The following is a 14,508-nucleotide window of genomic DNA, read 5'->3' on the forward strand; positions in this document are numbered from 1 at the left end:
GGTGATTTTCAAGCGAAAAAACCATCCATTTCTGAGATAAATGAAAAAAACTTGCCGATTTTTCCGAATTTTTTCATTTATCTCAGAAATGGATGTTTTTTTTTGCTTGAAAATCACCCATCGGGTCGGTACCTCACATGCAATTTTCCGCCCGATCGATTGAGACTGGTCTGAACCTTCTCCGATTTCCCGATTTCCCGATTTCCCACAGTAGCACTTTTCCGAGAATTTTCCAACCAAAAAATGCATGTGTGCTGTGCATAGTAATAGTTTGGTGTGTGTGGTAACTTTTCTAAGACTTGTGGTAACTATACTCGTCACCAATAGATAGCACAAACCTACCACATTTTATTTCTGTGTGTTCCCAATCAAAACAACATAACGAATTTTCAACACGAATTTTTCAAACTTCAACGTACTCACTCACACAGCTTTGCTAAAAAATAATTATAATAATTAACCAAAACTAGTACCAATTTTGTTGTTCTAATTGAAGTCAATTCGACGTTTTTTTTTTTTAAATAAAAAGAAAAAGAGTGTCGTTAGACGTATTTTATCTACCTGTTTAGTTCAGGCGATTTTTAAGCAGTAGTAAAATTGTCTGTAGCAAACAAAAAATAGAATCGATGCGATTGATTGTATAAAAAAAAGCACTATTTTGTATAAGTTGCAATGTGAATCGCTTATTTCTTGTTGAATTTTTATTTTCTATTATCGAAAGAAAGTCAACGTTTTTTCTTTAATTTATTAGACGTATATTTTAAATGAAAAAATCAGCCGCTTTGTAGAAATGTTATAGGCGGTGCAAATTAGTTGAAATTATTGAGGAAATTGTCCATATGATTGAGCATGTAAACGATCAAATTTATTGTATTACAATTTTTGTAACATGTTTTAACGAACAAATCTACTTTTATATTTATACTAAATGTGATACAGATGAATTACTGTTAAAATTACAATAGAACCATTTTTATTGCTAAAATGAATGAAACAACAACAACAAAAACCAATTTTATATTTAATGCTATAAAGTAAATATATTGCGAATTATGTCTATTAGTTTATTCCGAATTTATTTTTTTCGAATAAAATCCAAATGTCTCCAAGCATTTTATTTTTCGTTCAGAATATTGATGTGTTTTCGTTTATTCACCAATTTGTTCAACTATTTTTGGGCATTATTCATTGAATGGGTCTGATAAAAGGTGTCCAAATTTTTTTTTACATAAAAACCTAAATGAGTAATCTTATGTCTGCAGTTATACATTCTATATTTTCCTCACTAAAAAATATTCAAAATAACCGTCACGTCAAAACACGAACGACATTCAATGCGATGAAGTGAACGCACCCCAGTCACAATCATACGCAAACACAATGATATATGCGATGATGTTCGGCGAACTGTCAAATGACAAAACAAAGTACAGCCAGTGAGTCAAAGAGAAACAAAGCTAAAATTCATTTGTATTGACTGCAGCAACAAGGATTTTTTCTGGAGAAAAGGCTAATTTCGTGAATATTGCGAGAGAAAATTTGTTAACAGTGCTCGAAAAAACGGCTCAATTTTCATTCAATATTGAATACATTTCTAATTGCGTCGAAATTACTGTGAAGAACATTGACATTGTTATGCAGTAAAACTTGTTTGTGTCGCTAAATAATATATGAATCACTAGGTTTTTTTGCGGTTCCACCATGGATGACGATCAATTTTTCGAGTCAATTTTGGCAACCGAAAATAATTATCACTTTAAACCACTTAAAACAATTCCATACAGCGCGTAAGTTACTAAGTTGTATTTGAAATGATTGTTAATTGCCAAATGAATGCTAAAATCACGATTGAAAAAGAATTATGCCGCTGGTTATAATTGTCAAATATTTTATTTGTTTCTATTTTTTTGCTATCCAAATTTAGAGTTCACGCTATAACATCCTTTATAATCAGTTTTACTTCGGTATTGTTGGTATACGCTTGGAAAAGTGATACAGATTGTGAGGAATTCTTTATTATTCTGTACTTGCGATGCATTTATTGGGTGTCAACATTTGTAAGTAATTGACATGTGGAGGTTCTTGTATTGACTGACTTTGACTTTTTATTTTTCTATTGCATTTACTCTTTCGTTCGTTTCCTCCAGTTGTACGATCACCTCATCAAGTTTCACCATGAAAAATTGCGAATGAACGGCTACCACGAATTTTACCGCGCCACTTCGTTGCATAAGGGAATTCCATTGCACATCGTTTCCCTTTGGAATACCGTGATTTTGGGAATTCAAACCATTATGCAGCATCAGTATGGACCGGAATTTTTCACTCATTGCACCAAAGAATTCTTCTCACCAACCACTTACATTGTTCTATTCAATGCTTTTGAAACGATTCTCCTGATTGCTGTACACGCTTGGTACATCGTACGTGTTATGCGTTTCAACCGAGCCACACTGCCACCAGATGCATATCGTGGTCTTAGCGAAAGTATTAGCTCGGTAAATATTAATTTTGTTTTCAATTTTTATTTACGATAGAAATAAAAATGACTGAGATTTATTGTATTCTTCATAGGTTGGTGTTGCAACACGCGATACAGAAACAAATGATTTACTGGAAAAGCAAGCCGATTTGATAAATTATCTCAAAGACCATAACAACAAGCTTAACCAAAAATTGATGACACTCAGTGCACAAATTCGTGCATCTACCGGGAATCTTCCACAAAATTAAAACGAATGCTTGTTTCGATTTATCACAGAAGGCATTAATCTAATGCAATCAAATATCTTTCATCGGGTTTTTTTTTCAGTTATACACTTCAATTTATAGAGAAAGAGAGAGAGAGAGAGAGATAAAAAAAATGATAATTATATATTTTGTATAATAATTGATAGAAATAAATCGAATTCAACATTGATCAAGTATTCATCATTCAATTATCCGACAATTTTCATCAAACATGACGGATTTTGCTTGAACATTCCTTTCCAAATTGTATTTTCATAATCGACCCTAGTCTCGGCCACTTGCATGGATTTATTCTTTGCTTTTTGTGCTTGTGACCACGGATTGGCATCCAACATTGGGCGAGTTAAATACAATGTGGACGGAAAACACTCACACCGAAACGATCCGAAAAGTCATACCAATTAGTATGCTTCGACAATTTCAGGACTTGTACAATGTACTTGTTATGTCCAAAAATCAATCAATTGTTATGTCCAAAATAAGGTCGTTTGAGTTATATATAATGCAAACCATTTTAGTTATACTTCTGAAAATGAATAAAATGTTCAAATTTGTCCTGTTGGTGCAACCGTTGATACAATTATATTTCACTATTTTTTTTTTTGTTATGGTGCAGTTTTGGTACGCCGGTACTGGATTCATCATAACTGCTTACAACCAGTTGATATCAATGTGTTCTGTGGAACAATCAGTTCAAAATATTGTGAGTGGAGTAAAAAAGACTACAGATTCAATTGCCTTCGCTAGCAAAATCAAATGTCTCATGGAATATTTGATTTTTTCATTTTCATTAGAATTATTAGCGGGTGTTACGAGCTTCATCAGATTTTGAATAGATTTTATTTTTACCCAAAGAAAAACATATTTTTCTAATCACTCTAATGAGTGCTCTGGAGCGTTGGACATTTGGATCGGCCCACTCTCTTCATACAATTTGGAAATGGCATCAATAGTAAACTGATTATGAAAATTGTGCGAAGTTGCAATTTTTTTCATTTTTTTCTATTTTGCTTTATTTACAGCTGACTTAGAAGAAAGACACTTCAAATGACCAATTCAGATTGAATAAATAGGAATGAAATAACGGTATCGAGAAAATAAGCGCAATTACTGCAAGTGAGCATTCAGAACAAGGACTTTCAAACCATTTATAATCAAGAACACGAAGCAAAATTACAAATATTAATCAATGTATGCGGATAAGTATTTGGGATTTTGGGCATTATCATTTCTGAGATTTCTTTTATAAACTGAAAAAGTGCGGCTTCTGTTACTGAAATGAGTTAATTTTCTTTCACATTTTTTGATATTAAGTCAAAATCTGTGTTCGTATGGATTGTGGTTTGAAAAATCCACACACATTGTAATGAGAATGGGAAAGTATGCAACGATTATCGAATATTTTTGGAAAATTTCGGTCTGTCGTCTGTTTCTTGATCACTTTTTTGTCTGTGCTGCACAAGGCACACTTTTCTTGAAATTAGCAACCAAATATCTTCACAGGACGTCGTATGGGTTTTTTGCCTTTTTAAATCTCGTGCTGTTTATTGCTAAACCATGCTACCCAAATCCTTCGCATAGGATACCAGAGCTGTATTGGCCATGTGTTCTAATGTGTTGGGTTAAAGTCCGAGCATATAAGGAATTATTATAAGTGAACGGTTCTAATCTTTGATCTTTGCAGCACAGGGAGAGAGAGAGAGGAAGAGGGATGGACATGCCGATGAAGGGAGAGGGAGACGACCGAGTTGGGAAATTACCGGATTATATTTTTTGTACCTCTTCTTATCTTCCCTTCTTTCCATTACGCCTATTACCTTCAGAGCTGGAAAAAACACTTTGTGTGTTACACGCGCAAAAGTAAGAAAAGGTCACTAAGAACGCACTCACAGTAGATGTGCGGCGCATACAGCTCTTATATTTTTGGTGTGCTTGCACATTTACATAGATTCCGCCAAAATTTGACAGTAGAACCGAAATCTATGCAAATGTGTAAATACAAGAACTGTGTACGCCGCACATCTACTGTGAGTGCGTTTTTAGTTACGTGCGCGCACACACAAAGTGTTTTTTCCAGCTCTGATTACCTGATTTGGTAATTTTTGTCCTTTTCTTTTAATCTTTTTATGTTTGCAAAATAGTTCGAGGTGGGAGAGAAATGTGGTGCATTTAAATGTGGCATGTTCTGCTCTGATCAATCAGTACGAATTCTGTGTCCAACCAAATCACATCTATTTCGAAAAAGTAAAAAGTGTTTTGCAGAAGAGAAAACGTGTCTTCGAACAGTAAATTGGATGAACCTATTTGTAGCATAATAGGAGAATGGTGATCGGAATGAACCGTGTGATGGCGATGATGAAGATTTTTTTCTGCATTACGTTATTAATAACAGTTGTTGCAAGCGATACAACTCCTGCAACAAATGTGACGGCATTCCTTGAGTTTATGGAAAAACATGAAGCCCAACTGAAATTCAGCGAGAAGAAAGATGTAACTTTGATGTTGGGAAACACGGGCGCGGGCAAAAGTACGTTAACATTATTGATCACCGATGTTGAATTGTTCTCGGTTGAAATCGGCGAAAAAGATTCGGGCGAGTTTATAATTGTTGACAAAGATGAAAAAATCAGCGGAATTTCGACAACCAAATCAAAAACCATTGTGCCTGATCTGATGATCGAAAATGACAACGTATATTATGATTGTCCCGGATTTTCCGACTCAAGAGGTGTAACGCACGACATTTCCGTCACGTATTTAATCCAAAAAGTGATTCGACATGCCGATAGCGTAAAATTGGTGTTTGCAATCAGTTATTCGTCGGTGAAAAATGGTGCAGGCGATCGAAATGATTTTATGGAGCTGGTGAAGCATGCCATCAATTTGGTGAAAAATGTCGACAAATATCAGAATGCCATTGCATTGGTGGTGACGAAGGTCGAAAATCGATATACAAAGAAAGGTGGCAAACTCATTCCCATCGGCGATAAAACATTGATTGCTGGTATTGGACAGTTTTTACAACAAGTAAAAACTGGATTAATGACGGAATATGGCGACAAATCCATTTCAAACGAAGAACGTGCACTGCTTGGTAAGAAATTTAAATTTGTTGATACGTTGCTGGAAATGAATAGCCGTGATGAATATACACGCATTGGAATTTTGCGGCTTGCCGATGAAGCTGGAGCCGTAAAGGATTTACCAATGTTGCAAATGGAAAAATTGAGCATTCAATCGATGATTAAGCAAAATATTCAATTCGTTCGAAAGGATAATGCCGATTTTGGCTATGCCATATCGCACGAGTCGAAAAATAGCGTTCAAGATTTGTTGGTGAGAATCCAAAGCGATTTAAGACGTGATTTAATGGACATCGTGAAAAAAGTGGACGTATGGTTTATGGAACAAATCGAAATGACTGCCGATCGAAATGAATTGATGGAAAAAACGTATTTTGCCCATGACAAACTGTACGACATTGAATCAAACGAATTGAAAGTGTATGCAAACGATGTGGCTGATTGTGCCAAAGATTTCGGCATTAACATTACGGACAAAAAACTGCAACGAATTCAACGGAACATTGATTTTGCCGTATTTTTGTATGAAGTCACCAATGCGAATCCGACCATTTTGTACGACATCTCCAACGAAGTGGCAACTGGAATGAAGAGCATGCTAAGAGATCGCTATCGTGACTTGTTGACGAAGATGAAAAAGTATCTCAAGATTGAAACAGAAAGTACCCTCGACGATATCAGAGAGTTTTATGTGTATCAAGTTGAGAAGAACATCATCGATATTGGTCAATTGAATGAAAAAATGACGACTGCACTGACCAAATTGAACGACGTGCACTCAGAAGATTTGAAAGAATGTGCGAAGAAAATATTCAATGTGGCATCTGATTTGAATATTGGCATTGCGACGAAGAAATCAAACAATCTATTGCGACACATTGAATTTGTTGATTTCCTATGCAACATCACCAATATCAATTCAACGGTTCTCTTTGACGTCACGAACGTAATGGCCAATCTAACACAATACTTCGAAGACTCTCGCACATGGTATACATTTTTGATTGACTTACACGACGAATCTTCAAAGTATGAAGTGCAAACCACCGCTACCGCATATGACGTATCGCAGCTTATGAGCGAATGTATTGTTGGCGAAAACGATTTTGTCGATGTTAAAAGTATCAGCTTAAAAGGATATTGTGAACACGTTGGCAGTAAAATCTATTCTTTGGTGCAAAATCTGCACGTAAATTCATACAAACTCAAAGCATTACGAGCCGTAGTCAACCGAACAATGGTCGACAATCATCTGCAATCATCATTTTCATCTGGAAAATTAATTGTCAAAGGATATAATGTCCGATTAAGTGAAATCGTTCAAATGCAATGGCAAAATGACTCAAAGTCAATTGAGGTGTTTGCATTGAATAATTTGTTTATCGATGCCAGTTTGGACAAAGTTGGAAAGAAAGCGCAAATCACATTCATTGCACCCAATTGGTATGTAGTCGGTGATTGGAAAATAGATTTGCGTGGTCAGGATGCACAGCAATATGCAGAACGGGCAAAAGATGGAGTAGGTAAACCAGCAAATGGGCTTGTTGGAAAACCGGGCAAAGCTGGAGGACCCGGTGGCCTTTTCATTGCCGTTGGCAATAAATTTTACAATGGAAAGCAGCTGCAAGTTGAAATTAGTGGTGGCAACGGTGGTGATGGTCAACATGGTGGTCGAGGTTGGTATCACTTCACTTTTCATTTGAATTTTTTTTTCTTTTTCATTCTGTACAGATCAAATAATTTGAATTGAAAATTCTGAATTTCAGGTACGAACGCAATCAAAGGCGAAGACGCCATGGATCGTGATTACAACATTGGCGATTTGACATATTTTGCTGAAAACAAAGACGTAACAATTGAACACAAGAATGGATTTCCGTACGAACACATTACATTCACTACATATGGCAAAAACGGAACTGCAGCTGGAAACGGTGGTGATGGTGGATCGGGTGGCAAGGGTGGTTTCCCAGGAAAATTTATCACGATTGGTTTGAAACAAACAGCAAGCTTTAAAATTTTCAGTGACATAGGTAAATTTGAATCTTTTTTTTTATTTCGAAAAAGAAAGATTTGTTTTCACTTTTATTAAATTTCTTTGATACATTTTTCAATATCGATTCATTCAATTAATGAATTCGTTTTTTTTTCTCATTGTGATTTATGCAGGAAAAGACGGAAAGCAGGGTGATGGAGGCAACCAAGGATCTAATGCCAGTGCTCATATTATTGTGCGTAAAAAATACTACGATAAACCAATTAATTTATTGATGATAAGTTATGTAAGTGAGGAGGTGAAGAACGGTTTGGCGATTCCGGCTGGTCAAAGGGGAGAAGATGGTAAAAACGTGGCAGGCAGAGAAAGTCCAACGAAATCCGATGAGTTCAACAATCCATCACAAATTATAAACGAGTACAAGAATTTTGTTCGAGAAAATCTAGCGCAAAGCATTCGTGAAACGGATTTAAAACAATTCATTAAAAATATCAATGGAAATGAGCAAATTCAATCACTCTACGATACCCTTGGTTTGGTTGACGAGTTCCATGGAATTGAAAATCAATATTATTCGTTGCGAAATCGGGTTAGTTTCACTTCGGACATCCAATCAATTCTAAATCGAACAACTGCGTATGCCAACAATGGAAAACTTTCAAACGACGATAAAACGATGCTAAACTATTTGCATTCGGCTATATTGAGCAAATTATGCAGCATTCGTGATGGAAACGCTCATCAGTCAATTCTCGATTTGCCACAATACTTGAAATTGGTCACAGAAAATATCGGAAAATTGGAGAAGATCGAACGACAAGTTATCATTCAAGAACATCAAAATGAATTCAAACAATCGTTGCAAACAAAAATCGACTCAGCAAATAATTTGATTAAAAATCAAATAACCACCGAAATCGATAGCATTTTCTCGGAAATTGAGTTGGATATTCATCGTTTGATCAACGAATCGATTGCCAAACAGAATGAAACCAAGGATAATATAAAAGCATTAGAAGAAGCATTACGATTGCAGCAACTCCAACTGCCAATCAAAATGGTTAGTTCGATATTATCGTTTTTAGGACCAAAAGGTGCCATTGCCAGTTCGGTGCTGAACTGTGTGATTCGCGATGATAAATCACCCGATGCAATTCAAATGGTGAATGAACAGTTCAAAAATTCGATGGCCGAAGTGTCGAAACAATACAAACAGAAGCCAAATCAATTCCTTGCCGAATTGAAGAAGCTCGAACAGACGCTCATTGATGAAGAGGCCTCATCAGATATGATCGAATTGAAGAAAAATGTGACGGCTTTGAAGAAAAAACTCGAACAACAAATCGATGTGAATTCATTCCCTGACCTCAAGCAGTTCGATGAATTTCGCAAAGAAGTGGAAAAATACGCGAATGAAAAGAAGAAGGCATTTAAAGAGGAGAAGAAGAAGAAGAAAGAAGCAATAGAGAAATCAACCAGCGACGATGAAAAGAAAAAACTATCGAGCGAAATTGAGAAAATTGATAAGAAATTGAATCAAGTGGCACATATGAAACGGGTTTTAAATACAGGGAAATTGGTGCTCGGAACCTATTCGAATTTGTTGAGCAATTTGAATGAAATGGAAAAAACGAAAAAAGCGATTAAAAATGTCGAAGGTCAATTGGAAGCATTGGAACAGCATGAGCAAAATATTTACGATGTAATGCTACCGCAGTTGCGTGCAATGGAGCTCAGTATCCAAGTGGTCGGTGATAATTTGAAAGGAAAATCTCATGTTGATTTAGACGTTCGGAAATGGGGTGTTCAAACAATGGTCAAAGGTGTCAAACGGGAATTCCTTAAGATGACCACCGATTTCAATGTACAAGGCGATCTACTCCATTGCGTTGACAAGCTGAATGAAGCAATGGCCATATTGATTGACATCTACAATCGGATAGATTCATACATTGAAAAGGCTGAATTGACTGAATACATCGCAAAAATTGGCTCAGGCAAGCCACAATTGACGGCAAATCCCAAAGTAAACGAGGCCATCAACAATTTAGATAAAATGATTCAAACGAATATGGTGTTGAATCAATACGAACTGGCTATACAGGCATTCAAACAGCATAAATTCCCATTTGCCCATATTTATATGGACAAATTTCAATTGCCAGACAATCTCCAATTTGACAGTACCAAGACACTCAAACAAAAGGCCGTCTATCAAATTGATAATTTGAAAAAAGAACTCCAACTATCGAGCATTTCAATCGGAAAGTATGACAAAGACATCATTTATGACGAATACAATAACGCAGCGCCCTTTTACACGTGGCCGTACAACGAAATTACAAATGAAATCGGCAAATTGCTGCGCGGCGAACAAATATTGGTTCGTGCTGAAATCGCTAACGGAATTGATCAGAATGCCGTTAAATTCAACGACATCGGCATTTATTTGAATGTGACCAAGGAACGACAGTCCGAATTGGATGCGACACTTGAAGGTTTCAAAGTCGACATGACTATGATTGGAAATACTTATTATCGATGCGCCAATCGAGCCTACTCCGTGTCGGTAGACGATAATATTGTATATGAATACGCTTTTTCACAAGGTCAAACGAAAAGTACAACGTGCAACAATGAAGTGTGTCGTAAAATTGGCAAGAGTGATTACTTCCTCAGTCCGTATGCATTGTGGGGTATCAAATTGATTGGCGATTTCAACAAGTTGCAGCCATTTAAACGTGAATCAATTGACTTGAAACTCATTGGTCATGGTCAATATTTTAAATCAACCGATTCAAACGCTCAGGACATTTGCACCACCCATTTGGACAAATATTATAATTTCGATGGCATTATCTCAAACAAACGTCTCATCAATTGATAAATAACTTTAAATAATAGCACCATTTTTGTGTAATTCATTTCATGCATACAATTACAAATTAACTAACTATTTTATACCGGAAAATAAAGAAAACATTTTGACAAATAAATAATATTGTGTCGTTTTTTTTTCAAATTCAATTTATTTTTCTATTCATAAATTAACATTATTATTGATACAATTTGACTACGAAACAAGTACTATGTTCATTGAATACCTCCTTAAAGGACTTTGTAGATCCATAATTCGAAGATTCTACCATGAGAAGGTCCGATTAAATATCTTTTGTCTTTTATTATGGATTGGACCGGTCGTTTTGACTTTGTAACATTATAAATGTATCTTCGACATTTTTGCAAGTGTGATGTCTCTTGCCTTGCTCATGTCAACTCTTCCATGTAAATTTATTCACACATATTTATGAAGAAAAAAACATCAATATCTGGCGAACAAATACAGTAAGAGTGACTATGTGTACACTAATCATTACCGTGTACTTTCCTATGCTTTGTTTGAACTTGCTTGAAAAGCGATAAAATGCTTTGGTGAACATTAAAAACATCTAACATATAAAGTGACAGTTAAAAGTCCATACAATATATTAATTCCATCGTTTTTAGCTATACTTTAAATTCATTTTAATGCAAAATAAAAGATTACAAGAGTACAAGAGATGCAAAAGTTAAAATAGGAGAGTTATAAGACGTAGGAAACATTTTCATTTAATTTATCGACATATAAAGCGTGAAGTTATTTTGAACTTTTAACCATGTGGCTGATAATTTATAAGATAAAGAACAAACCCGGACGAGTTGACCTGGTTGCTTTAAGATTTGAAGAAAATTAAAACCACTCAAGCAGTGAAATTATGTAAGAACATTACGAAAGAATAAATCTTGTTGGTTACCTGAAAGTATCAAATGCCACCAAATACGGGTTATTATTTGTGTGTTTACGTTCAAATTTAATAATAAAGCGTAAAATATGCTTACAACTGTGACGAGATTACGATTAACATTGCCAAATGGACCGACAGTTAGAGCTGCTGCGTTCTGTCTATGATTAATGAGATGCATCAAATCCTTTTGCATTTCCTTTGGAAAATTGTACCAGTTTATATCGTAAAGAATCTCATCCAGTCCACTACTCTATAAATTGAAAGAGAGAGAGAGAGAGAGAGAGAGAGAAATCAAGATGCTGAACAAATATTTGTGACTTAATTTTAACTTCTACCTCGACTTGTTCGCCAACCTCACATACGTAGAAGAATTGGACCCACGCCATTAAAGACATACCATATCCAGCCACAAAACCCATCTTAGAATTATTCAAGAAGAGAAAACGATTGAAGTTTGCTTAAAATCATCAAATCTCTTAGTGATAATTTGACGGAAATAACAATAGTGATTACCGAATATTGACAAAATATGGCCATCCCAATTGAGTAGGTAAATAGCGCCGGGGTTATCAATGTTCGTTCAGCTAAAAATTCCCGAACACAGTTGACGTAGCTATAAACAATTAAAAGAAATATTATAGTTATAATTATGAATTAAGTTTTGGTTCAGGACTTAGAATTAGACTATTACTTTTCATAATCGAGAATTTCCTTCGTGATATCTTTAAATACAAAGCGCAACTCCAATTCGGACAGCATATTCTCTTCAATCTTTTTGTCCAATTCTTTGAGCCGGTTTCTAATTAGTTTCGATGAAACGGTGACAACATTTCCGATAATCTGCATCGCTACTTCAATTCCAAAAAAAATCAAACCTCCAGTACCAAAACCGATCCATTGAAGCAACATGTTCATAGCATATTCAGCATTCGATTTTTCCTCGGTAAATGGAAATTTAACTTCAATTGTCGTCGTTTTAAGGCCTGCAGAAAAGTAAACGTAAATGGGGCCCCATATTCCACACTGGACTCCGAATATCAGGAGCGCTAATTTGATCAAAAAATTTCTCATTGAGGCGTCCATTTCTTCCGAACAAATTTGATTGTGTTCGCTTCGTTCATGATGGTCAGGGTAAATGTAGTGTCCAGCGAAAGCGATTAATGAATGATATTTACCACGATTTTTTGACAACACACATCGAATGAAAGGCACGTGCTAAGAACGAATTGATTATAGTAAAAAAAAACAAGTTAAAACAATTTGCACAATACTAATCTGAGGGATATCATATCCAACAGGCATAAATATGGAAATTCAGACTAATCGTTTGTGACGATTTAAATCTAATGAAAAATATATTAAATAAATGCAATTTTACATCGAAAGAATTTTACAATATACATATTTGAACGAAGAATTACTTACACATAATGTGATGCCGAGGAGACAAGTACAAGGAAGGCACTTTTCAGGTTGCCCATGAGTGAAATAATAGAAAGCTGTGTTCAGTGCCAACACTGTATAGGTACCAACCACAGAATATGCACAGTATGAATACCAGTGTATTGTCTGATTTTCCTCAAACAATGGCAATCCAATTGGCTTGAAAGCAATTTTGCCAATGCTATACAAAAAACACCATTTTTGATTCGGAGTTTTGGACCACCAATCAACACTGATGGTTCGTAAGGCCTTGAGAAACTCATAGGTCGAGAGTAATTTTAACTTTTCGTTTAGTACCATTCTGAATATATCTATTATTCTAGTTGTTTAGTTTTAATTAAACTGTGTACAATTTTCTCGTTGAAAATGGTTTAAGTAAAAAATTACGATTCAAACTTCTATTAATTTGTTCTTTCTACTAATTGAATAAAAGAAAACTTTTTAGATTTGTTATAGCAGGTCTTTTCACGATTATATTCAGAAGCAAACTGGATAAATAACATTTTCTACCTTTAAAATCAATGGAAAATCAAAATATTACGTCAGAAAATGTGTTGATTTTCATCTGAAACGGAAAAGATTTGTATGCAATACGCCACCGAGTATTAAATATCAAATTATAATCGAATTATTACGAATTGTCCAAGAAACGTATATAATAACAATAGAAAGATTTATTGCAATGACCATATGAATCAATTCGAAGGCATTTCTTTTATAAAAAATGTATATTGCATCCCATATAAAAATCCACATCAAAAATGTGCCCAAAATGTTCTCTATATTACTATGGCTCACACCAACCATCAAATTTGTGCTCATTTTTGGTGTGTGTCATTTTTGGTTTTTCTAAACTATTTTTTACACACCGTCTCCACTTGCATTTAGTTTCCATTACATTAGATACACTTTGACCGTTGAAATCCAATGGAAGTGGAGAATAGTTGAAAGCTGCCGCTTATTCTTTTTGATGTGACTGACAATACAATGTAAGTTGTCAATATAAATTACCGTTGCAACGGCAAAACCGAAACATCATTTATTGTCAGTCACATCAAAAATGTGCTCGTTTTGTATGGAGTTTTTGGTGTAAAAATCTGACTCACACCAAAAATTGGCACAAAGAACGTGTGAAGGCTTTATACCATTTGTGCTTTTTGCAATAATATGGAGTCGCCATGATTATTTACCAATCAATAGTACAGTGAAGTACAGTGTATTTGAGTCCGTACCTTCTCCACTACTGCTTGAAAGCAGAATGGTATGAAAATCGACAATAATTTACTCCTCGTTCTTTAATGTGAAGTTGGTGTGAGCCATACTAATATGGAGAACATTTTGAGCACATTTTTGATATGGTTTTTTTATGGGATAAGTGAAACATTTCAAACATCATAATTTATTTAATTTCTATCGTCCCATTTCGAACATCTCGTTAGAATGAATCGTT

At 35.1% G+C, this 14,508-nt stretch overlaps 3 protein-coding genes across 4 annotated transcripts in view; 2 read left to right on the forward strand and 1 right to left on the reverse strand.

The window, feature by feature from the left end:
- The window catches only part of LOC129565750 (transmembrane protein 192-like), a 147,365-nt gene extending 144,445 nt beyond the window's left edge, over positions 1-2,920 (forward strand). The window contains exons 2-5 of one of the 2 annotated variants that reach the window (XM_055440960.1): positions 1,691-1,787; positions 1,925-2,057; positions 2,148-2,498; positions 2,575-2,920. In XM_055440960.1, coding sequence (XP_055296935.1) covers positions 1,702-1,787; positions 1,925-2,057; positions 2,148-2,498; positions 2,575-2,733 — 729 coding nt within the window. In that variant the 5' untranslated portion in view covers positions 1,691-1,701 and the 3' untranslated portion in view covers positions 2,734-2,920. Of the gene's footprint in view, positions 1-1,402; positions 1,788-1,924; positions 2,058-2,147; positions 2,499-2,574 lie in introns of those variants that run through there. The other variant, XM_055440959.1, reaches the window with a different exon arrangement.
- Positions 2,921-4,720: 1,800 nt separating this feature from the next.
- Positions 4,721-10,826, forward strand: LOC129566553 (uncharacterized). Its single transcript, XM_055442595.1, has 3 exons — positions 4,721-7,510; positions 7,601-7,867; positions 8,004-10,826. The coding sequence occupies exons 1-3, from the start codon at positions 5,074-5,076 to the stop codon at positions 10,712-10,714; spliced, it is 5,415 nt and encodes a 1,804-aa protein (XP_055298570.1). The 5' UTR covers positions 4,721-5,073; the 3' UTR covers positions 10,715-10,826.
- A 415-nt stretch (positions 10,827-11,241) lies between these two features.
- Positions 11,242-13,188, reverse strand: LOC129566554 (uncharacterized). The gene is made up of 6 exons (XM_055442596.1): positions 13,041-13,188; positions 12,307-12,830; positions 12,129-12,228; positions 11,951-12,034; positions 11,710-11,865; positions 11,242-11,624 (listed from the first exon to the last, which is right to left on the reverse strand). Exons 2-6 carry the CDS (start codon positions 12,696-12,698, stop codon positions 11,571-11,573), a joined length of 786 nt encoding a protein of 261 aa, XP_055298571.1. The 5' UTR covers positions 12,699-12,830; positions 13,041-13,188; the 3' UTR covers positions 11,242-11,570.
- Between the last annotated feature and the right edge of the window lie 1,320 nt (positions 13,189-14,508).

The sequence above is a fragment of the Sitodiplosis mosellana genome, unplaced genomic scaffold (assembly GCF_009176505.1).
Source record: "Sitodiplosis mosellana isolate CC-2019 unplaced genomic scaffold, AAFC_SMos_1.0 Smas_scaffold_3, whole genome shotgun sequence".
In the NCBI taxonomy this organism is placed as follows: domain Eukaryota; kingdom Metazoa; phylum Arthropoda; class Insecta; order Diptera; family Cecidomyiidae; genus Sitodiplosis; species Sitodiplosis mosellana.